This window comes from Pteronotus mesoamericanus, unplaced genomic scaffold (genome assembly GCF_021234165.1).
Source record: "Pteronotus mesoamericanus isolate MK-2021 breed Mesoamerican mustached bat unplaced genomic scaffold, CSHL_Meso_final scaffold_31, whole genome shotgun sequence".
In the NCBI taxonomy this organism is placed as follows: Eukaryota; Metazoa; Chordata; class Mammalia; order Chiroptera; family Mormoopidae; genus Pteronotus; species Pteronotus mesoamericanus.
In genome coordinates this window covers 5,303,565-5,328,494 of record NW_026555312.1, presented here as the reverse complement: position 1 = coordinate 5,328,494, position 24,930 = coordinate 5,303,565, and the positions used below count along the sequence as shown (strand labels likewise).

General features: G+C 37.4%; 2 protein-coding genes and 2 non-coding genes across 5 annotated transcripts in view; 1 reads left to right on the top strand and 3 right to left on the bottom strand.

Annotated features, from left to right (window-relative positions):
- DIPK1A (divergent protein kinase domain 1A) overlaps positions 1 to 15,759 on the top strand; it is a 97,320-nt gene extending 81,561 nt beyond the window's left edge. For both annotated transcript variants that reach the window (XM_054592143.1, XM_054592144.1), the window contains exons 3-5: positions 4,540 to 4,647; positions 12,168 to 12,344; positions 13,508 to 15,759. In XM_054592143.1, the coding sequence (XP_054448118.1) occupies positions 4,540 to 4,647; positions 12,168 to 12,344; positions 13,508 to 14,320 (1,098 nt within the window). In that variant the 3' untranslated portion in view covers positions 14,321 to 15,759. The remainder of the gene's footprint in view (positions 1 to 4,539; positions 4,648 to 12,167; positions 12,345 to 13,507) is intronic.
- On the bottom strand, positions 15,719 to 24,630 carry RPL5 (ribosomal protein L5). Its single transcript, XM_054592146.1, has 8 exons — positions 24,522 to 24,630; positions 23,774 to 23,843; positions 23,575 to 23,690; positions 22,286 to 22,420; positions 20,825 to 21,027; positions 19,557 to 19,734; positions 16,343 to 16,431; positions 15,719 to 15,874 (listed from the first exon to the last, which is right to left on the bottom strand). The coding sequence occupies exons 1-8, from the start codon at positions 24,522 to 24,524 to the stop codon at positions 15,775 to 15,777; spliced, it is 894 nt and encodes a 297-aa protein (XP_054448121.1). The 5' UTR covers positions 24,525 to 24,630; the 3' UTR covers positions 15,719 to 15,774.
- Positions 16,124 to 16,256, bottom strand: LOC129085828 (small nucleolar RNA SNORA66). The gene has a single exon (XR_008530763.1). It is a non-coding gene; the product is annotated as a small nucleolar RNA SNORA66 (small nucleolar RNA).
- LOC129085826 (small nucleolar RNA SNORD21) lies at positions 19,807 to 19,898 on the bottom strand. Its single transcript, XR_008530761.1, has one exon. It is a non-coding gene; the product is annotated as a small nucleolar RNA SNORD21 (small nucleolar RNA).
- Positions 24,631 to 24,930: the final 300 nt, after the last annotated feature.

The following is a 24,930-nucleotide window of genomic DNA, read 5'->3' as shown; positions in this document are numbered from 1 at the left end:
TAAGCCACCCAGCCAGGGCTCTGATTCAATTTTTTTAAAAATGTTTTTTAGTTTTCAGATTTTCTATTCTTGTATCATTTTTATTATTTATGTTTTTCTAGAAAAATTGCTTATTTCAAATGTATTGCCATAGAGTTGTTAATATTATTCACTTTCACAACCCCTTCATTTCTAGTCATCTTTATTTGCGCCTTCTCTTTTTCTCATGATCCTTCTGGCTAAAGCTTTATCTCTTTTGTTAAAGATTTCAGAGAACTAGGTTTTGGTATCATTGATAACTTAGTTGTTAAGCCTCTTTAGTTGAGTGCTGACTACTTACACTGTCTCTTGTTTTTTCATCATTGTATTTAAAGTTGAAAATTTCCCTCTAAGAACTGCATTAGCTGCATCCCACAAGTTTTGATGTGTATACCTTTATTGTTGTTCAGTTCTAGATATTCTGCATTTTCATTATAATTTCTCTGTTAGTCCACAAATTAGGAATATGCTTTTATTTTTTTTATTGTTGTATTTTTTTCCATGACCATTTAGTCCCTTTTTACTCCCCCCCCCCCCAGCAGTCACCTCACTGCGGTCCATGTCCGTGAGTCCTTTTTCCTTTCAGTCCCTCTACCCCTTAAACTCCCTACCCGCCTTATGACAGATACGCAATGTGCTTTTTAGTTTCCAAACATGTCTATATTTATTTTTACATGATTTTTATTGTCCATTTCTCATTTCTTTGTGACCAGAGGATGTGGTTTATGCAGTCTTAATTTCTTGGAAACCCTGCCAGCTCCTGAATAAGGCCTCAGGACTCCTACCACCTTTGCCCCAATGAAGAAATGTGCCAATGAAATTGATTGCCATCTGCTACCAAACAAAGATGCCAAACAGATGGTTCTACATTTCCTAAAAACCTCCAGAAGTTGCCCTGGGGAAGAAAGTATTGAGCATCTCTCTCAGTGTGGTCCCCCCAAAACTTGAGTCTAAGACTTATTGCTCTGCTCCTCCTGTCCTTTGAAGATGAAACCTAATATTCTTGGTTACAACCAGGCCTGAAGGAGAAAGCAGGCATGGTCAAGGGCTTGCCTAGGAACTCTCCGCTAATGACAGCTGAAGGGCAACAATTCCTAGGTGCTGGCGCTTAACTCTACACATGGACAGGGTTCTCCATCTCTATCAAGGCTATTTTATCCTCACAGCAAACTGTGGGAAGTATTAGACCCAAACTTTATATATTCCTCTCAGTGGAAGTGGTAGAAACAATATTTTCCAACCACAATATAATAAATCTTGAAATTAGCAATAATGTACCTGGAAATTTTTAAATATTATTTTAATTATTGAGTCAAAGAGAAAGTGCAAATCAAAAATTTAAATACCTAGTCTAAGGCACATGCCTGGGTTGCAGGCCAGGTCCCCAGCAGGGTGCACACAAGAGGCAACCACACATTGATGTTTCTCTCTTGCTCTTTCTCCCTCTCCATCTCTAGAAGTAAATAAATAAAATCTTAAAAAAAATTTAAGTATCTAGGAAATAACGATAATAATAATATATTTTTAAAAATACATCAGAGCCCTGGCCGGGTAACTGAGTTGGTTAGAGCTTCATCCTGATACACCAAGATTGTGGGTTTGATGTCTGGTCAGAGCACATATCAGAATCAGCCAATGAATGTGTAAATGAGTGACACAACAAATTGATGTTTCTCTCTCTTTTCCTCTCTCTCTAAAATCAATTAAAATAAAACAATGTATCAGAAACTAAAGATAAAGCTAAACAGAAAATTGAAGAGCTGTTTAGAGAAGAATATAAAGTCTTAATTACATTAATAAATGACAGAGAACAAAACAGATGGATGAATTAAAAATTCAAGGTTTAAGAAAATATTTAAAGAAAACAGAATTAAGGAATTAACCCATATAAAATAAAAATAAAAGGCTATGTTCCTGTAGCTGAGAGAATTCCTCTGATCATGATTAAATTTCTGCTTTAGTCGGATATATCCATACCATTTTTTTTCTCCAACTTTCTTGACGCTGTTTTCTCAGGACATTTTATTTAGGTGAACTTATCCCATTGGCATTTATAGATATGACTTAGTTCTGTATCACATTTTATGACCTACTTTATTTTTTTAAAGACTGGTTTCTTTCTCTAGAGGTTGTCTATTTCTTTAGTTTGTTTTTTGCATGTACCTTCTGGTAATTTTTCTGTAGGAAGGTTTGTATTCTGTTTTTAGCTCTTCCAGTGAGTAGCTTTATACTATAACTTTCTTTTAATGATGAGATAGAGACAGACAGACAGAGACATCAATTTGTTGTTCCACTTATTTATGCTTCCATTGGTTGATTCTTGCATGTTGTCCTGACCTAGGATTGAATCTCCAACTTTGGCATATCAGGACAGTGCTCCAACCAACTGAACTACCTGACCAGGGCTGTATTATACTTATAAAAATGTACTTTATTTCTTTAGACCATATGATAAAATTATTATACTTCAATTCATCCCATTTTCTTTATTCCACCCAATTTTAATCAATGTATTATTATGATTAGTTCTTCCGGTGATCATTTCTATACTTTGGGATATATTTCTATCTCTGTAATTTGATTTATTAAATGTAAATATTATTTTTAGACTTCGGATGGTAAAGATAAGGAAATCAACATCTTTTTGCCACATGCCATCTTCTTATTTGTCCCTTCTTGATTTTTGTTAATTTTATTACTTTTACTAGTATAGTTTATAGTAGTAACATTCTAAACAATATACAGTATTGCTTAAGAGAATGAGCTCTGGAACCCGACTGCCTAGATGGAATGTTGGTATTATCATTTTGTAACTGTGTGACCTTGAGCAGGTTACTTAGCAGATACTTGTTTCCTTATTTTTATAGTGGTTGTAACAATAGATTCTATGGCTATAACAGGGATATTGTCATGATATTAAAAGTATAGCACTGGCACAGTGCCTGACACATAGTAAGCATCTAGTAAGTATCAGATATTCTATTTAACTTTTGTTAAGAAATAGATTCCCAGAGTGATTTTTATCCCAGTCCTCCATTTCAAGGGGCATCCATGTTTAGTTTCTCCATTCACTTTTTGGTTGCTTGAAATTCATTCTCTAATAGTTCAAGAGACGTTATTAGGTGTTATATTTTCTGATCCTTATATTTTCAAAAACTTTTGATGCCTTTTACTTGAAAGAAAGTTTGACTGTCTTAAATAATCATTGCTATTACTGAACACTTATTATCTATTGAGGTCTTATTTTGAACTGTTTGATTAAGTCCTTTGAATTCATACCGATGTTTGTTCTGCTACAGGGCAGCATTTTTCTGGAAGCTTTAATTATCTGAAACTTGATTTTTCTACTCCTTTGCTCCATTTTCTTGTAAATTTGTTGTGCAGATCTCATGCTTATTTTCTTTTGATTATTACTCATTACTGAGAATTTTTGGATACAATCGGGGCAGTGAACTGAGCCTGTAGTGAAGCTTCTGTGCCCAGAGTTTGTGTGTGTGTTGTGTGTGTCTGCAAAAGAAAACAGGTGAGACAGAAAGACAAAGACACTCACACAGATTGGTTCAGCCTGTGTATCTCCGTAGCAACTACAGAGATGCTCATGATATAGTGTTTTCCAACCCCTATTTCATTAACAGACTACTACCCCCAGCATGGATAATGATTTAAGGATTTCTGTCACTGAACACTACCTTGCCCTGCTACTTCATGATGCCAAATATAGTCCTTGGAAGTTCCTACAGCTGTGCCCCTTGAACCTTCACTGCAAACAGGGTGGTGGTTCTCCCAGTTGTACCACCTATGCCGTGTTTGGCCAACTTTGTCTGAGGATTGAAGTCACAGGAGATATTTAATCTTAGCATGCTTCTGGACGGTGGTGTAATTTTCACTGAATTTGGCAGGCCATCCTCATTTATTGCATCTTAGGGTTACATTAGTACCTCCTTTTATCAAAGATAGAGTTGGCATTTCTTTTTTAAAATTTTATTTCTTTTTTCCTTTTTATTGAATTTATTGGGGTGACACTGGTTAACAAAATTCTGCAGGTTTTAGGTGCACAGTTCCACAACACATCCTCTGTACACTGTATCATGGGTTCACCACTCCCAGTTTATTTCTTGTTTTTGGATGATCTCAAGGATGACAGAGGTAACTTTATTTTGTTATTTTAAAACCTTTTGGTACCTTAAACTTTATTTTTCAATTTATTTTAAAACCAGAGCTTTTTAAAAAAATAGAGTGTACCTATTCTTGGAGAGTAGGTAACATACCACCTCAGACCATGTTAAGTGGGAAAAAGTTTCAAAACTCTGTGTACATCCTATTCAAAACAAGGTCTGTCATCATCACATTGCTAGTAAGGAACAGAGCTTGGATTCAAATCCAAGTCCGTCCATATCCAAAGCCAGAGTTCTTTTTATTGTGGAACCTTCTCTTAAAGAATATAGATATCTCTTTGTGGTGTCTTTATTATGTTTCTTCTTGTGAACATTTTTCTCTTAACTACTTATGTCCTGTTTTTAGTGTGACAAGTACAAGACTGGCGTTATTGACGGACCTGCATGTAACAGCCTTTGTGTTACAGAAACTCTCTACTTTGGAAAATGCTTGTCCACCAAGCCCAGCAATCAGGTATGGACATTATGAATAAACATTCCAAATTGATGGTACACTCTAATTTAACCTTAAACTAAAGCATTATTAAAATAATTCTTGAATCAGAGCTTTAGGATGCTTTATATATTTCAATTTTGTGTGCTTTGATTCAGTCATCCCACAGATGTTTATTAATCCCCTATTCCGTATTCCAGGCACTGTTTCAGTTGCTAAGACTGCAATGGTGATGAAGATAGATAGGATTACTTCCCTTATGGATCTTACATGATTCCAGAGATGTGGGGAATATAACTGGTTTATAGATAAGTAGATGAGCAACATAATTACAGATTGTGGTATGTTTTATAAGGATGTTTAAATCAAATTGATGGAGTGCAGGGGACAGGGATGGTGGAGATGTGCTTTGGAGGAGGTGATCAGGGGAGACCTTTCTAAGATAGCATTAATGAAAAATTAACATACAGGCATTAGCAAAGGACAGGATGAGCTAAGTCACAAAAGAAGAACTATAAGTAACTGATAAACATAATGAAAAGAAAATGTTCTGCCCTGGCTGGTGTGGCTCAATGGCTTGAGCACCGGCCTGCGACCTGAGAGGTTGCCAGTTAGATTCCCAGTCAGAGCATATGCCTGGGTTGCAGGCCAGGTCCCCAGCTGGGTGTGTGTGAGAGGCAACCAAACCTCTCACACATTGATGTCTTCCTTCCTTCTTTCCTTATTTCCTTCCTTCTTTCCCTCCTTCCTTCCTTCCTTCCTTCCTTCCTTCCTTCCTTCCTTCCTTCTTTCCTTCCTTCCTTCCTCCCTTCTTTCCTTCCTTCCCTTTCTCCCTTCCTTCCCTTCTTTCTGAAAGTAAATAAAATGAAAATATCTTTAAAAACTTTTAAAAATGTTCTACATTACTTATCATCAAAGAAACAAATTAGAACAGTAGAATACTATTGGGCTAGAAGAAACTATAACAAACATCAACACTGATTATCCTTGGGCAGTGGAATATTACACAATTTTTAAGGTCATGTTTTTTCTTTATATTATTTCTAAGTTTCCAAGTTTGAAATATATTTCAAATTTATAATGCTAACAATGTTTAAGAGCATTTCTGAAACAAAATTGAACATGTGAATAACTACTACATGATAGTAATTATTCATTAAGGCATTGGAAGAGACCATGGAGAACAAGACAGATAAAGCCTCTGGCATCCTGTGCCTTAAATTTCATGTGAAAGAAGAGATAATAAATGAGTCATTAACTTAACAAATAAGGTCATTTTCAGACAGTGCTAAAGGCTGTAAAGAAAATAAAACGGGCTAATGGGTTAGAGTGTCCTGAGATGGAGGAGGGATCCATTCTAGACAGGTGGTTAGGGAAGGCCTGTCTAAGGTAATGCCTGATCTGGGACTCAGAACATGTGAAGGAACTGACTGCATGAAGATCTGTGAGTTCATTCCAAGCAGAACCAAGAGCAAATGAAGCAGGCCATGAAACAGAAATAAGGTTGGTAGGTTCAAGGAACAGAAAGAAGACCACTATAGCTGGGATATAGGGATCCAGGTATACATGGTACAAAATCATATTAGAGAATAAGGCCAGGCCAGCTCATATGGAAAGGACTTTGGACTTTATTCAAATTGTATTAGAGGGTTTGAAGCAGGGGAGTGATATAGTCTGCTTTATTTGGATTAATATTATTACTGACTAATTTGTTTTTATATATAAGCACGAATGCACTGCCTGGGCTCAAATGCTGGCTTTGCCACTATGGTGCTACCTTCAACATGCTAGGTACACAATAGTGTTACCTTCACATCTCTCTGCTTCAGTTTTCCATCAGGAAATTGAGAATACTAACAATATATACTTTATAGTGCTGTTATAAGGAGTAAAATAATAAAATAAATTAGTAGACCAGAGTATATAGTAAGCACCGTATAATGTTAGTTTGATAAACAGTAGATAGTTAATAGCGACTAATTCTTGGCTGTGGGATTAGGGAAATGGATATAGCAGGACTTTGCCTTTCATCCTTTTGTGTAATTTGACTTTTTAAAAATTGTATTTGTAGCTATAAACATTTATATTAAGAAACAAAGGTCTCAAATAACTTTGCTTTACAACTTAAGGAACTAGAAAAGAACAACTAAACTCAAAGCTAACAAAAGGAAAGAAATAATGTGGATTATAGTAGAGCTAAAAGAAATAAAGAATAGAAAAACATTAGAGAAAGTCAATGAAACCAAAAGTTGGTTCTTTGAAAATATCAGCAGATTTAGTTCCGGCCGAGATGGAGGCATTAGGTACATATGCATTGCCTCGTCACACAGCCAATTTAAAAACAAAAAACAACCAGAACTGCCAGAAAATCAAACTGTGTGGAAGTCTGACAACCATGGAGTTAAAGAAGAAACATTCATCCAGACTGGTAGGAGGGGCAGAGACAGGAAGCCAGGGAAGACAGGATGTGCAGCAAGGCAGCAGCTGGTGCACTGGGTGGGTGAGGTGCTGGTGGCTGGTGGACCAGGTGGTCCCATATTCATGTGCGGATAAAACGGGAGGAACAACTGGGGAGCGAGACATACAGCACAACCCAGGGTTCCAGGGCCAGGAAAACAAAGTCTCAGAACCTCTGGCTATAGTAACCTGGGGAGGGGTATTGTGGCAGTGGGAGTCTCTTGAAAGAGGGGTGAGACCCAAGCAAGCAGTATTGCTCCCTCTCTGACTCCTCCCCGACATACAGCACTACAACACAGTAAAGTGAGTTGCCCCGCCCTGGCAAATACATAAGGCTCTGCCCTTACAACATAACAGGTGCACTGAGACAAAGAAATATGGCCCAAATGAAAAAAACAGTTCAAAACTCCAGAAGAAGTTCTAAGCAACAGTAGATAGCCAACCTATCAGATGCAGAGTTCAAAACACTGGTAATCAGGATGCTCACAGAAATGACTGAGTACAGCTGCAAAATGAAGGAAGAAGTGAAGGCTATTCAAAGTAAAATGAAGAAAAATATACAGGCAACCAACAGTAAGGGGAAGGAAACTGGGACTCAAATCAATGATTGGGAAGGAAGAGATATAAACATTCAACCAGAACAGAATGAAGATACAAGAATTCAAAAAAATGAGGAGAGGCTTAGGAATCTCTGGAACAACTTTAAATGTTCCAACATCCAAATCATAGGGGTGCCAGAAAGAGAAGAGGAAGAGCAAGAAATTGAAAACTTATTTGCAAAAACAGTGAAGGAGAACTTCCGCAATCTGGCAAAGAAACTAGACATGCAAGTCCAGGAAGCTCAGAGAATCCCAAAGAAGTTGGATCCAAGAAGATACACACCAAGACACATCATTATTAAGTTGCCTGAGATTAAAGATGAGAGAATCTGAAAAGCAGCAAGAGAAAAGGAGACAGTTACTTACAAGGGAGTTCCCATGAGACTATCAGCGGATTTCTCAAAAGAAACCTTACAGGCAAGAAGGGGCTGGAAAGAAGTATTCAAAGTGATGAAAAGCAAGGACCTACTACCTAGATTCCTCTATCCAGCAAATTTATCATTTAGAAAGGAAGGGCAGATGAAGTGCTTACTAAAAAAAGATAAAGCTAAAGGAGTGCATCATCACCAGGCCCTTATTATACAAAGTGTTAAAGGGACTTACCTAAGAAAAAGAAGAAGATTAAAATTATGAACAGTAAAATGACCAGAAACTTGCAACTATTAACAACTGAACCTAAAAACACAAAAACAAAAACAAACTAAGCAAAGATCTAGAACAGGAACAGAATCACAGAAATGAAGTTCACATGGAGGTTTATCAGTAGGGAGGGGGAAGAATGGGGTAAAAGGTATAGGGAATTGGAAGCATAATTGGCAGGTACAAAATAGGGGGAGGTTAAGAATAGAATAGGAAATGGAGAAGCCAATGTACAACCCATGGACATGAACTAAGGGGAGAAAAAAGAATGGGACAACTGCAATAGCATTAGCAGTAAAGTATACTTAAAGAAAGAAAATGTCAACAAACTTTTAGCTAGATGGTCTTAAGAAAAAAAGAAGACTCAAATTGTTAAAATCAGAAATGAAGGGGGAACATTACTAGTGATTCTATAGTACTATGAACAATTGTACACCAATAAGTTGGATAACCTAGATGGGCAAATTTCTATAAACACAAAACTTACCAAGAAATAGGAAATCTGAATAGACATATATATATACCTAGTAAGGAGACTGTCAGTAGTCAAAGTCTCCTAACAAGAAAAACCCTGGACCTGCTTGTTTCACTGGTGAATTCTACCAGGCATTTAAAGAATTAACACCAGTCCATCTCAAACTTTTCCAAAAACACTGAAGATACCCTGATTGATCAGTGTGGCTCAGTTGGGCATCATCCCGCAAAGGAAAAGGTCTGGTTTGATTTCGGTTAGGGCACATGCAGGTTTGGTCCCCAGTTGAGGCACATAGGAGAGGCAACTGATCGATGTTTCTTCATGTATCAGTGTTTCTCTCCTTCTCTTTCTCCCTCCCATCCCCTCCCTAAGAATAAGTAAATAAAAATTTAAAACTTGAAGAGGAAGGTATACTTTCTAACTCACCCTTTAGGCCAACATTACCGACACCAAAGCCATATAAAGACATTGCAAGAAAACAGATCAGCATCCCTTCCAAAGAGTGATGCAGAAATCCTCCACAAAATAATAGCAAACCGAATTCAGCTGTGTATTAAAAAGGATCATACACCCTGATTGAGTGGAGTTTATTCCTGGAATTTGGGGAGGGTTCAACATAGGGAAATTGATCAATGTAATACACCACCTTAACAGAATGAAGGAAAAAGAGAAGGACCATCTTAAAAAAAAAAAAAAGATTTTATTTACTTCTTAGAGAGAGGGGAAGGGAGGGAGAAAGAGAGGGAAAGATCAATGTGTGAGAGATAAATCAATTGGTCGACTCTTGCACGCCCCCCAACTGGGCACCAGGCCTACAACCCTGGCATGTGCCCTGACTGGGAGTTGAACATGCTACCTTTTGGTTCGCAGGCTGGCACTTAATCCACTGAACCACACCAGCCAGGGCAAGAAGGATCATCTTGATTGGCGCAGAACAAGTATTTGACACAATTCAACACCCTTTCATGATAAGAACAGTCAACAAATTAGGAATAAAAGGCAACTAACTACCGTAACATAGTAAAACCCCTATATGAAAAAAACCACCTGAAGCTAACATCATACTCAATGGTGAAAGACTGAAAGCCTTTCCTCAACGATCAGGAACAAGATGAAGATACCCACTTTTGCCACTTCTATTCAACAAAATACTAGAAGTTCTAGCCACTAGCCAGATTGATTAGACAAGCAAAAGAAATACTGGGTTGGCAAAAAGTTTGTTTGTTTTCTGTAAGTTGGCTGTAGTGACACTTAGTTGTCTTTAACTTCATTTGAAACAGTTTTGTTAGATTGCATTTTGATAGCTGTTATATCAGCATGTATTAAAAAATATCAAAATTGGTGAATTTTTGTGTAGCCATTTTAATATTGAAGATGGAAGACAATACACATTTTCAGCATATTATGCTTTATTATTTCAAGAAAAGTAAAGTGCAACAAATGCATAAAAAGATTTGTGCAGTGTATGGAGAAGGTGCTGTGACTAATTGAATGGGTCAAAAGTGGTTTGCAAAATTTTGTGCTGGAGATTTCTCACTGGATGATGTTCTACAGTTGGGTAGACCAGTTGAAGTTGATAGTCATCAAATTGAGACACAAACTGAGAACAATCAACGTTATACTGCATGAGAGATAGCAAACATACTCAGAATATCCAAATCAGGAAAGTTATTGGTGAAAATGGGAAAACGTGTCTTTTATTTTATAGGAAAAATCATATTGACTTTTTGACCAACCCAATAGAAGGCATCCAAATTGGAAAGGAAGAAGTAAAATTATCTCTGTTGACAAATGATATGATCTGGTGTAGAAAAACCTAAAGATTCCACACAAAAAAAAATTGTTAGAGCTAGTAAGTGAATTCTGCAAAGCAGCACAAAACAAAGTCAGCACACAAAATTCAATTGAATTTGTATAAAAATGAACTAACATTGAACTGTCCAAAAAGGCAATTAAGAAAACCATTCTGTTTATGTAGTATCCAAAAGAATACTTAGTAATTAACTTAACCAGGGAAGTGAAAGGCTTGTACAATGAAAACTTCTGAAATAAATTAAAGACAAACAAATGGAACACATCCCGCATTCATGGTTGGAATACTGAATATCAAGTTGTTAATATTACCCAAAGTAATCTCCAAAGTAATGAAATCCCTATTAAAATTCCAATGACAATTTTTACAGAAATAGGAAAACCTATCCTAAAATTCATATGGCATCTCAAAGGACTCTGAATAGCCAAAACAATATAGAAAAAGTAGTACAAAACTGGAGGACTCATACTCGTGATTTCAAATCTTACTGTAAAGCTACAATAATTAAAACAGAGTGTTACTGGAATCAGGACCGATATATAAATCAATGGACTAGAACAGAGAACTTAGAAAAAGGTCTCACATATATGACCAAATGGTTTTTGACAAAGGTGCTAAGACCATTCAATTGGGAAAGGACTGTCATCAACAGAAAATAATGAGGGTGATGAGGATGTAGAGAAATTGGAACCCTTGTGCACTGTTGGTGGGGATGTAAAATGATACAGCCACTGCAGAAAACAGCATGGCAGTTCCTGGAGAAAAAAAAAAAAATGAATGACCTTATGATCCAGCAATTCCATGTCTGAGTATATACTTAAAAGAATCGAAAGCAGAATCTTGAAGAGGTACTTGACACCTGTGTTTATGTCAACATTGTTCACAACAGTTAAAACATGGAAGCATCTCGTGTCCATTGGCAGATGACTAGAAATCCAAAATATGATACACTTATAAGAGAATATTATTCAACTTTAGAAAGGAAGGAAATTCTGACATGTGCTACAATATGGATGAATCTTGAGGACATAATGCTAAGTGAATTAAGGCAGTTACAAATTCTGTGCAATTCTATTTATATGAGTGAGTAGTCAAAATCATAAAGACGGAAGGTGAAATGGAAGGAAAGGGGTAACAAGGAGTTATTTAATGGGAATAGAGCTTCCATTTTACAAGATGAAAAAACATCTGAAAAGGATAGTGGTGATGGTAGCACAACTTCATTAATGTCATACCACTGAACTGTACACTAAAAAATAGTTAAAGTGGCACATTTTATGGTTTTGAAGTTTTACCACAATAGTAAAAAATGGAAAAATGAAGTTGGCAATTATGGCAAAAAATACATATATTTAGGCATACATTACTTCTATAATTTAAAAAATTAAGGAAAAAAGCTTTAGAGTATGATTTTCAGTTTGCAGTGCAAAAAGACAGTCACAGTCTCAGTGCTTTGTTGCTTGTTTATGTGTGCTTTTAGGGGACGAGGACACTGAAAATATAGTGGTAGAGTTTTCTACTCAGCCTAAATCATAACTTGCCATTCTTTTTCACATAGATGTATTTAGGGATTTGGGATAATCTACCAGGGGTTGTGAAATGTCAAATGGAACAAACACTTCACCTTGATTTTGGAACGGAATTGGAACCAAGAAAAGAAATAGTGTTATTTGATAAACCAACTAGGGGAACTACTGTACAGAAATTCAAAGAAATGGTCTACAGCCTCTTTAAAGTAAGTATCCATTCACATGTTGCTAGTGTGAAGGGGTAAACTCTTCTGGATGAATCGGCAGGACCTCATCCTAAACCACAAAAGTGTTGCTATTCTTTGATCTGTATCAGGGACTCTGTCTTGAGAGAAGTAATCCAAAGAAAAGAAAAATGTGTGGGAGATGTTTATCTTAACATTATAATAGCTAAAAATGTTCAGATATGAGAGGGGAGTTTATGAAACAGGCTGCTCTATAGTTTGACATTGTAACTCATACAATTTTTTTAAAAAAATGAAATAAAATTAGTACACCTGATATGCAAATTATTTTTTAAAAATTTAAAGAAATACTCCAGAAATTAACCAGAAATATTAAAAAATGAAAATAATTAGCTTTGGAAAGAATCCTTTTTTTTTTTCATTTTAATTGCTTTTAATATTTTCACTCATAATCTTTGTTTTCTCTGGACAGTTTACATTTTTGGACTCTTTTATCCCAGAGAAACTTCACAGGGAATTACTTTTTAACCTTCCTTATTGGAACAATGTAACTCAAAAATTGTTATAGTGATAGCTATAAAATAGAAAGTAATTTTCAGTTGATCCTTCTTATAACTGGATATCAGCACATTACACTGCAATTTTGCAAGTAAATGTATCAGTAAGACAAAATAATTATGTAGTGTCTTGGTTAACTGTATTTATGCAGAGTGTATGCAGGTTTTGGGACTTAGGATGGCCATTTCTTAACAAGCAGACTTAGCCATGTTTTACTGCAATTACTCAAAACATAGTTCTGCCCTGGCCAGGTACTCAGTTAGTTGTAGCATTGTCCTGGTCACCAAAAGATTGCACGTTAGATCGCTGGTCAGGGCACAGGGCACATACCTAGATTGCGGGTTTGATCCCTAGTTGGGGTGTGTGTATGGGCATGCGGGAGGCAACCAATGGATGTTTCTGTTTCTCTCTTTCTCTCTCTCTCCCCCTATTCCTCCTATCAAATCAGTAAACATATCTTGCGGTGAGGAAAAAAAAAAGTTCTGGCTCATTCAGCAAGCTTCATAAATATTTGCAGATGTTTTAAGGGATTCAGTAGCAGTATTACTTAGCGTGGTAATAACTGCCATAATGGAAATTAATATATTTTTCATTCCGTTTAATTAGCTAAAATCTTATCTTTACAGGCAAAATTGGGTGACCAGGGAAATCTGTCTGAACTGGTTAATCTCATCTTGACAGTGGCTGATGGAGACAAAGATGGCCAGGTTTCTTTGGGAGAAGCTAAGTCAGCATGGGCACTTCTTCAATTAAATGAATTTCTTCTCATGGTGATTCTTCAAGATAAAGAACATACTCCCAAATTAATGGGATTCTGTGGCGATCTCTATGTAATGGAAAGTGTTGAATATACCTCTCTTTATGGAATAAGCCTTCCATGGGTCATTGAACTTTTTATTCCATCTGGGTTCAGAAGAAGTATGGATCAGTTATTCACACCATCATGGCCCAGAAAGGCTAAAATAGCCATAGGACTTCTAGAATTTGTGGAAGATGTTTTCCATGGCCCCTATGGAAACTTCCTCATGTGTGATACTAGTGCCAAAAACCTAGGATATAATGATAAGTATGATTTGAAAATGGTGGACATGAGAAAAATTGTGCCAGAGACAAATCTGAAAGAACTTATAAAGGATCGTCACTGTGAGTCTGATCTGGATTGTGTCTATGGCACGGATTGTCGAACTAGCTGTGATCAGAGTACAATGAAGTGCACTTCAGAAGTGATACAACCAAACTTGGCAAAAGCCTGTCAGTTACTCAAAGACTACCTACTGCGTGGTGCTCCAAGTGAAATTCGTGAAGAATTAGAAAAGCAGCTTTATTCTTGTATTGCTCTCAAGGTCACAGCCAATCAAATGGAAATGGAACATTCCTTGATACTAAATAACCTAAAAACATTACTGTGGAAGAAAATTTCCTACACAAATGACTCTTAGTTCATTTTCACATTGTGACCATTGTCGGAAACTTAACACTTAGAAAATTTTAAGCATTTTAAAGAAGGCTTCTGATTCAAATCCTTGTTACACAAAACTTCTTTTCCCTGGTCCTGACACGCCATCATCTAGAAGTGTCAACTGATGATGCAATGGCAGAAGGTATAGGACCAATAGGTCCAAAAAGATTTCATTCCTGCTCTTTCAGAAGCCGTGGTACATTTTCCAGTACGTTCACTGTGTAACTATTTTGACTGACTGAAAATAATGCTGTGAAGCCTCATTCCATAAACATCAACAGTGAGAGTATTTTGTAGATTTGTTAGCCAAAATACCACTGCTGAAAACATTGTTTGCATTGAAGCTGCTCTTTAAAATTTATAAATTTACTAATGTCTTAGCATGGTGAAGTTTGCACATTAACAGAAATGAAGTCTGCAAAACAGATAAATTAAAATTACTCATTTATAAACATGTGAATAGTATGCTTTGTTGTATTGGACTTAAAATATGTTACAACTCAGACACCAGACCATGTGGCTTCAGAATGTTTTTTGAGAGGCTATTCCTTAGCCTCTGAAAATTCAAAATCTTATCGAGTGTTCTACTTAGCAACATGTTAATTGCCACTTTTAGAAAATGGATGAGCTTTCCATCTCAGACTCAAATGGTTCATTTTGGTATCAACCAGCCAACTGAGTCCTTCAAAAATGACCATCTTAAGGCCACAGACCCAATCCAGATCCATGTATCTTGAATTTTTGAGTTATAGAGAAATGCCACAGTAAGGACTCTTAGGTCTTAACATTTTTAGTGATGACATTTCAAACAGTATTTCCTATTGGTCAAAGGGCTATTTTTAGAGGCATGTAAACTAGATATACAAAAGATTTGCTCCTCTTTTGTGATTTTCGTATTTGTTCAGATCTGGATGTATCTTTCAACATGTCCATAAAATGAAACACCTTTTAAAGACTAGTTCTTTTCTGCTCAGATTTCACCTGATTAAAGTATCTTAGTTATGTGACCTTCCCTGGATGGCTTTCTCTCAAAAATTAAAGCCATGGGTTAGCACCAGTTTTGTTTACTTTAAAATTACATACTTTGATGGTACCTATTCTTCCCATGGATCATCTGGTCACAATAAATGAATTAAATATTTTCTAGTGGAAGATTGGTATGTTGCTTGCCAGACTTTTAAGGGAGAGCTGTACACCATACAATGTGAGGGATAACATGTCAGGGAGAACAGAAGCCCAATGAGCAGGTGTGAACTCTTGAGTCACATGCAAGACATCTTTTTCTGGAAAAAGCTATACTTGTTTCTTGAAGAAAAATACTATCAATTTCAGGGTATTTCCTACAGTTTCATTAACAAGAGCTTAACACAGAAACAGCTGCTTGTTTAATAAATTTATTGGAAAAATCTTCACAGAAAATTGTGGTTTGGTTTATTAGCTTTCAGCAGCCCGCTCCTGAGCTCTGAGGAAGCTTGCTTTCTTCTGAGCTACCCGATCTTTCTTCTGGGCAAGAGACATTTTGGGACGATTCCACCTATAAAACAAAAGATAGGAATGTTATGTTTAAAAACCACAACTAACAAGTATAGAGAATATTTAACTTAGTTTGTAAAAGACAAAAACTTTGTAGTAAGATTTCTAAAATACATGCATTATTATTTTAAGCTAACTTTCCAAAACCCCAACTTTTGTGATACTGTCCTTTTACCACACTGCCAAAAATCAAATAAACACGTTAGTATAATGTTTAGAATTGTTCAGTATTAACAATAACTGGTAGTTACACTGTACTGGGATAGAATGGACCACCTCAGTAGCTTCTGAGGCCGATACATTTCTTTCACCAAAACTACTTTAGCAAACCTGGTTCCCTTCACTTCTGCAACATCATGCAGAGTCAGTGATCGAGTTTGCACTTGACTCAAGAGTCTGAGTTAGACGAAACAAGACAGGGAACCCCTGCCAACTCTTTCCCTTGAAAAGACAACAGTACGTTGCATACCTCTTCTTTTTAACTTCTCTCTTAGGTTTCTTCTCATAGACTGGATTCTCTCGTATAGCAGCATGAGCTTTCTTATACATATCCTCCATCTGAGACAAAGCAAAGCAAACAGTACTTGGTTTCATTTCATATGCCCTAAACAATAATACAATAGACTGCAATCTCTTACGTGCTCAATTTTGTCTTTCTAAGCCAGATTTGTAAAAGACACGAGACTAGGTCAGCGTTGCTATCTGCTTAAATTTCTAAATTTCTTTTCCTAAGAAATTCCTAATATTTACCATACGGAATGTGAGTTGACATATTATTTTCATAAAAGAAAAATGTGTATGCATTTCTGAGGGCTTCTATACTTTTTAAGTCATTCAGGCTGAGAGCAAATTGATTTCTGTAGAAATACATTTTATGCTCATTTAAAATACTGTCTGACCTAAATCCTATCATTTAAGGGAGGATACACGCCAAAACAGTTTTTAAGATGTTAAAAGAGTGTTTGGATGGTAAACAATATACAGTGATGTAGAATTGTATACCTCAAACCTATTTAATTTTATTAACCAATGTCACCCCAAATTAAAAAAAAAATACTGAGTATATGGGGCTGCCCTGGCTGGGTAGCTCAGTTGGTTAGTGTCATGCTGATATGCCAGGATTGCAGGTTCAATCCCTGGTCGGGGCACATGAAAGAATCAACCAATGAATGCATAAATAAGCGGAACAATAAATCAATGTTTCTCTCAAACCAATACATTTTTTTAAAGAGTATATGAGCCCCGACTGGTGTGGCTCAGTGGACTGAGTGCAAGCCTGTGACCCTAAAGGTCACCAGTTAAGAGTCTCAGGGCACATGCCTAGGTTGCAGGCCAGGTCCCCAGTTGGAGGTGCATGAGAGACAACCACACACTGATGCTTCTCTCCTTCTCTTCCCTCCTTCCCTCTGAAAATAAATAAAATCTTTAAAAAAAAAAGTATATGAGGCCAATTAGCAATTGCCAAGTTAATTTGTCCTCTTACATTCCCCAGATTTACATTTTCCATTGATATCTGACAGGCCTTTCAAAGCCATTCCTGATTTCACATTTCAGGGACCTCTTACATCTACTACTATTACAAGTCACTAGTTTCTGGCAGCAATATTGGGCTTCTGGAACCAGAAAGGTCAGAATTTCTCCAGAAAGGCCATCCAATTAGATATCTTAATGAAAATTTTGTTCTAAAATGTATTAAAAAAACCACAATGTTGCAACTCCCTAAATTATTTCAATTACTACCCCCAAGTACAGCTGACCCTTGAACAATAGAGGTTTGAACTATGCAGGTCCACTCACAGATCTTTTTTCAATCGATATACAGTTGGCCCTCAATATCCCTGGGTTTTCTATTTGTGAATCAAAAAACTTATTTTTGATTCACAGGGGGCAGCTGCAGTAGCTTTGGGGGAGTCAAAAGTTTTATGTGGACTTTTGACTCTGTATGTGTTCGCAAGGTGCCCCTGACTCTCATACTGTTCAAGAGTCAACTGTAAGTGACTTGATCCTGTGCAAGATCATTCATGAAGAGCAGTTGTAAAATGCCCGAGTATTCACCATCAAAACTGGTAAAAATTACAGCATCCTAAAGTATGAGTCAGGTAATCTAGGTCTCTAAAATTATTCAACGTGGAGAGAGTGTGATTGCTACACGCATTTTTGTAAAGCTTAGTGAAGGGAAACAGTGCAAAATTTTTCACCACATGGTGACCTCAATTACCCAAATCCCTTCTGAAAGTTAATTTCTCTACCTCTTTTAGCACTCTATCACAGTTCTCCACTGTACTTAACAAACCCATTTAATCACTTCACATGTAGACATTAAAAAAAACCAAAAACTAAGCAACTCAGTTCATTCCTTCTGAGAGATCAGACAAACGGGAAATAACAACTGGTTATGTAGATGCTATGAGTTTTAGGTAAAGACCACTTCCTATTTGGAGACATACCAGGTGTCTGCATAGGACTTCAGTATGCATGCATAAGGAAAGATGCTTCCACAGATAAAATTAATGAGCTAGCTAGAAAGTACATGAGCCTAAGAGTAGTCCTGGCTGAAGCACAGGATCTATAAGCAAGCATTAAGGAACAGACATCAGAAAACAGCCTGAGAGTTTAAAACATCTTGAGCATATAGGATTATGACCAGAGGAAGAATGGCTTAGGGAGAAGAATTTTGCAGGTCAAGTAGAATCAGTCAAAACAGACCTTTTTAGCAGGGTGAATGAGGACAGTATCAGTAGTAATCTAAGGGAACATACACCTGTGTAAATAGATGTATCTACACAGCTAATATAAAACTACCTTTTTCCTAGTTCAAAACTCAACATATGTGTTTATCCTGCCCTAGACTATGTATGGTACAAAGCATACAAATAACAAGGTAATCTTTTTACAGTAACTCTTTTAAAAATAATTTTCATAACCAAAACTAGGCCAAAAATAGAAGCTATGCACTAACAGAAAACAATTACTTAATACATATCCCATTCATTTATATTTGTAACAGTTTCACAGTAATCAGTGTGATTTTTTTCTTATACTTTTCACTACAATTTCAAAACTAGTGCTATTACCAATTACTCCAAAGTGTTCATAGAGGTATCCATGGAGACTCAACTTTAGGGGAGATTAATTTTCCAACATTAAACTCATTTTTGCAAATATAACTTCCCTTTACTTCTTCAACATCATGCAGAACTATGTTAGAATCTGTACATCTCCATTTCTGTGTGTATGCCTGAGACATTCATAAAGTCCAGAACATAGACTTGTTTGCCATGAAGAACGTTTCTTCCCCATGGTGTCAAAATGAATTAAGTTTAATAACTAGCAGCTCAGAACAGACAGGGTAGCTATGACCACAGGAATGAAATCTTTTAAACCAGAACAACCAAATGCATAAAAGCCACCAAAGGCTTTAGATTTGGATGCTTACAACCTGCCACTGTTCAGCATCTAAGATTCCTGAAAGCACACTCACAAGTCTAGCCCATTATACTACCTTATCCTCTAACCTACCCTGGGTTCATGCCATTTCATTTTAAGCCAAATACAGCTTATGAGTCTGCCTGTATGTATGAACATACCCACATTCTACTTTTAACCATTAACCTAAAATAAAAACTATATAATGTATCCACCAAAAAACAAACAGTAAACTGGATTTCAAATAAAATTTTTACCATGTCTGGAGTCACATTGTTCTTTATGTATTGAGAGAATTGTTTCTTGTAAGCATCTTCATCTTCTTCCATTAGGTAACGCATATAATCTGCCACATTCTGACCCATGATATGCTTCCGATGCACTTCTGCATTGAATTCCTTGCTTTCTGAATCATAACCGGGGAATCGTTTGGTACTAAAATAAAATATTTCACATTTTAGTATATACTAATGGAAATCAGTTCACTAGCAGGAATTCATTTCAGTAGCTGCCATCAGTCCCGTCTTGAAACAATTGCATCATAAGCAACCAAAGGACCAACTACTGACTGCTCAGTTGGTGGGATATCATCATTCAGCAGCTAATCTCTGAATTCCAGGGCAGAAAACCATACCACAAGTACCTTTAAAAACAATTAAATGAACCAAGGTTTTCACCACTATTACATTAGTTCTCCTTATTACCACAGAAGAGTTTCAAAACTGCTCCCCCTCAAATTCTACAGTTTCTCAGTGCACAAAGTGATTTATTCAAAGTCATAGAGATGGCTTTCCAACAGAACTGCAGACCCTCAAAAACAAACAAAAACCTCTCCCCCATATTTTAAAAGTAAGTTCCAGTTAGGTTACATTTTACAGGCTTACAAATATGTAAGTATATATACACATACATTTTTTGGGGATTAAATCACCAAGCACTAAAATATTTTTAAGAAGCTAATAAATCATTTTAAGATGTATCCACACAATAACAAAAATCATTAATTCAAACTTAAGGAACAACCAAATTAAACCTACTTAGCTTCTAAGAACAGCCTACAATCTTATTTCCAGTTGAAAGTTTAGAACTCTGTTATAAGCCTTTTTCCTCAAACTTTTTTTCTAGAGTCCACTTTTTTCCATTACTCAGTAAAGCCATTTTCTTTCTGAATGAAAAAAAGAAAATGCATTGGAAGGGACAAGGGAGTGGTGGTGAAATCGAGTTGCTCATTTCTAACCAAAACCAAGTCACTCCTAAAAGGCAGTGGTTTCAACCCACGCTCTTGCGCTTATTCGCTCCAAAACCTTGGAGTAATCATTTACCTCTCAACCCCAGTCTCTGTACTTGTGAAATATATTACAAATTCCTTCCTGTCCTGACAGGTTCCTTTTGCAGTGTCTAGCATGGAGCAGTCACACAACAGTAACTACTATTACTTTTAACTAATTCAGTAATCTCCACAACCCAACTAGTTAGAAACAGCAAAGTAGTGGAGTCCAGGCGATGAGGCCTTGAATGCCGTTACCTGTGAGGAATAGACAAGCCTCCATCCACAGCTCCTTTCAGGGCCCCAAACACTTTATTTCCAGTAGTAGTTCTGGCAAGCCCTGCATCCAAGTAGCAGGTGAAGGCACCAGGTTGACCATCAATGCTTTCCACATTGTATTCATCTCCTGTCACCTCCACTTGGCCTTCATAGATCTTGTCCATGCCAAACCTATTGAGAAGCTATTAACAAAGAAGCCAGTATAAATACCTGTCTGAATATATTCAAACAACGCTAATAATATCACGTCACAACTTTAATGCCTCTGACAAAAAAATTTCCTTCTAATTTACTTATCCTTTAACACCAATCTACATTTAAATATCAATTTTTAAATGCTACAAAAAGAAACTTCAATTTCACCAGCTGTATTGACTTTATTCAATAGCTTCTTAATCTGCTACATGTCCATATTTGATTTATGCAGCAATCAATTAGGAGGTACATAAATCTGATTCTTCAATAAGACTGAGTAATCTCATTATTTGGTCTTATTTGGCTATAATTCAACAACCACATATTAAAATGTTATCACATGTAGTTTTTGAGTAGGATCCTGGGTTGAAGACAATCTTTTGTGGCTCTAACTACATTATGGTAATGTGGGCAACTCCTCTGTTAGTACATGTCACCTAGTTATGGTTTCACAAGCAGTGCCTTCACACCAAGTTGCTCTCATATATAATCACAATGTTCTGCACCCCCGCCCACAGTCATAACCAATGAAGATGTAGGTCCCGAACAATGATGTATGCTCAATAATTTTACTGCAAACCAGGGTAACTGAGAAAAAAATAAGGCAAAGTCAAATTTTCATTTTATGCACATTACAGGAAATGCTGCCACCCAGAGGCAAAGATGATTAAAACAACCCCCTCAATCAATATGCACCCCCCAAGTTTAAAACACTGCTTCTTAAATTTTAACATGCATATAAATCATTTGGACATCTCACTAAAACAGATTCTGAAAATCTGCAATAGTCTACATTTTTAACGTATGCTTATGGTCAGAAGATCATTTCTGAGTAGATGTGTCCAATAAGATAGCCACAAGTGACTACTCAAATTTAAGTAAAAAATTCAGTTCATCAGTAGCACTAGACACATTTTAAGTGCTCAACAACATGTGACTGCTGGCTACCATTATCAGATTAGATGTCACTGCAGAAAATTCTATTGGTCTAGATACACCTAACAAATGGCAGAAAACAGGGAAATTGCTTACCCAAATTATTAGAAAATACACTGATGTCTCAAACCTTGTATTTTTAAAATCATCTTTCCTAATGATGCTTTTGTAAGCCACATGTTACTATTTGGCACTCTCTGGACCCCACAGCTGAAGGTATCTTATCTACTTGTGAACATCTATCTTTCAGACAACTTCAAACAATGAGCTAATTCCAGAACACATCAATTAAAGTAATTCTGTACATACCCTGCGGGCCAGCAGCAGGCCAGTACAATATGCTGCAGCATAATTTGTCAGGCCAACCTTCACACCGTACTTTGGGAGTTCATGAGCATAAGCTGCACAAACTATCATATCTCCTTCTATACGTGCATAAGCAATCTATAGTAAGAGAAAAACCAGGTTATGACTGCTTGCCATAAGCGCCTTTGTTTTCTAAGAACTTGACAAAGATCTGCATCACTTAAAATCTATCTTTGTTAAACCCACTCAACTCCAAGTGGTTTATGGTTTGATCAACTATAGCAGGTAGATTCATGAGTCTGTAAATGTTTATGTCACAGTATGTTAGGCTAAAATTACCACATGCACATTGAATAGTCAAATGCTTTTGAGATAAATTATGCTGTAGTTCCTTACTTCTAAATACGGAAAAGACTTAGCTGCGATAGCTGGTGAATTAGAGGCACTTTAAAAAGTCAAAAAGAATTCCCAATTATTTCAAACATCTTTTGAGCTAAGCATATTTTAAGCCCAATAACGTTTCAGACACCTAGTGTTAACAGTTATCTGTACTTAGGTATAGAGAAAGACAGTGCCTTCACAACCACAAATTAGTTTGCCCAGAAAACTGGCATGCCTGCCTCCTGTATGCGAAGACCCAGAAAAATCGTGAGTAAAAAAATTTTCCCTAGTTGTGACACTCCAGAAAATTATCTTCTAGAAGCACACTGCCACTTTATGGAGATCTTTGATGTGTAAGACAACTTCACACATGACAATTAAAACCTATTTCAAACAATAAGCAGGAGTTAAGAACAATCCTGAGTCTAATTTAATCTTCAGGAAGACGACTTACCCCTCTAAAGAGGGGTATGTAAAGCCATACAGCAAAAGCCAGGATGCTGTCCATGACAAATCCTATCATTGCACTGGAGCTGGAAGACGCAGAAACCTACTACTTGCTTTCAAATTTATCCTTCCACCCCACCCACCCCCCTCAAATACCATAAATTTCTCTTATCCTCTTTTCCCCCAATTAAAAAATAAATGGGCTCAAACTGGGTCAGGACTGTCAAACATGGCTGATCTTCAGAGTATTTTTTTAAAGTACCAATTTCCCAGGCTCCAAATTTAAGACCCACAAAAAGGAAAACCACTAACTCGATGTTTTTGGCATCCCAGGCTCCCCACTTGATGGACCTTCTAATCCACACAAGCGTTTTATCTTCCAAGTACAACTAACTTCTCTAGCCCCCAGAATTAGGGGGCAGCGGGGTTTCACCATCACTGCTTGTGTCTAGAATGCAACTTACCTGACAAATGATATCTCTGTTGGTTACACGAACTATCATCCTGTATTTCGGTGTGTTGTACTTATTCTTATCCTGGATTACCAAGCGTTTCCGTGCATAATAATCAGTTTTACCCTCTGGAAAAGAAGTTAATAAGTAAGAAATTTTCCACTGCAATGCAGATTCGTTTAATACTGTAAACATGAAAACCTGACCGTACCTCGTCGTCTTCTAAATTTCACTTGGTATCTCTTGAAGTAGGCCTTATTTTTAACAACTTTCACAAACCCCTTTAAGAAAACAAAAAACAAAAAACCATTATCAAATGTTTTAGACTACGATACTTTTGACATCTGAGATGTAACAAACTAACACTTGAACTTCAAAAGTGAATCTAGACAACTGTCACTTTAGTAGAGCCCAGGCTTTCTCAAACCATCTAGGGTCAAGAATCACTTCTTCTACTTTCCATCTGTCAAGACTGATAAAAGACTTCTTCAGACTAACGACACAGACTTTCTGAAGCACCCGCCGCTCTCCCGGAAAAGCCACGAAGCAGGCAGGCGTGGAGCTACGTCCAGGAGCCGCAGCCCGTCTCCACTCCGCACCCCCCAGCTAATGTGAAACCGACTAATGCCATCTCCCTTGTCCGGCCGCCTGAAGGGGCCCTCTCGGACAAGCCGGCACTATCCCCTCGGCTTGCCTACTAAACTCACCGCACCTCCACCCCTCGCCACCTTCAACCCGTGCCTCAGCTCCTTCTGTTCGCTAACCCCTTTCCCCCAAGGCTTGCGCGCCGGGCGGCAGCCATTAAGGCCACGCTGGGAGCGGCAGACCGGCTAGGGCAAAGCCCGCAATCGAATGCCATCCGACCCCTGGGCCGCGCGAGACCGACCGTACGTTGGCATTGGGGCAATGTGAGCGAACCCTCATCCACCTATAGTCCCAGGATCGGGATACCCACTCACCATCCTGCGGATGAGAGACCCACGGCCGCAGCTTGCCACAGACCTACAGGCCTAACACAGCTCCGGTAGGGAAAAAGGCCGCAGCCTGTGCGCAGGCGCAGTATGTAGCGCCCGCGATCACGCTAGCGACGTGTAGAAGAGAGGTTCTCCTGCCGTCAGGAGTGCGGCATGCCGCCTCCTGCTGGTAGGAGGTCCCACGCGGGCCTTGGTCTTGTTGCAGCAAATCCTTAATGCTCCTGGCTGATGATGACCCGACTGCGATGGTCTGTAAGCAGTAACAGGGCAGATTACCTATAGGAGGCTTTCACTTTGCTGGTCTAGGAAGTTGTTTCATAACATGTATTACTTTTGTAAGCAGGAAAAAAAATTTAAAAACTAAATAAAAATAATTTGCTCTGGAGCTCTTTGC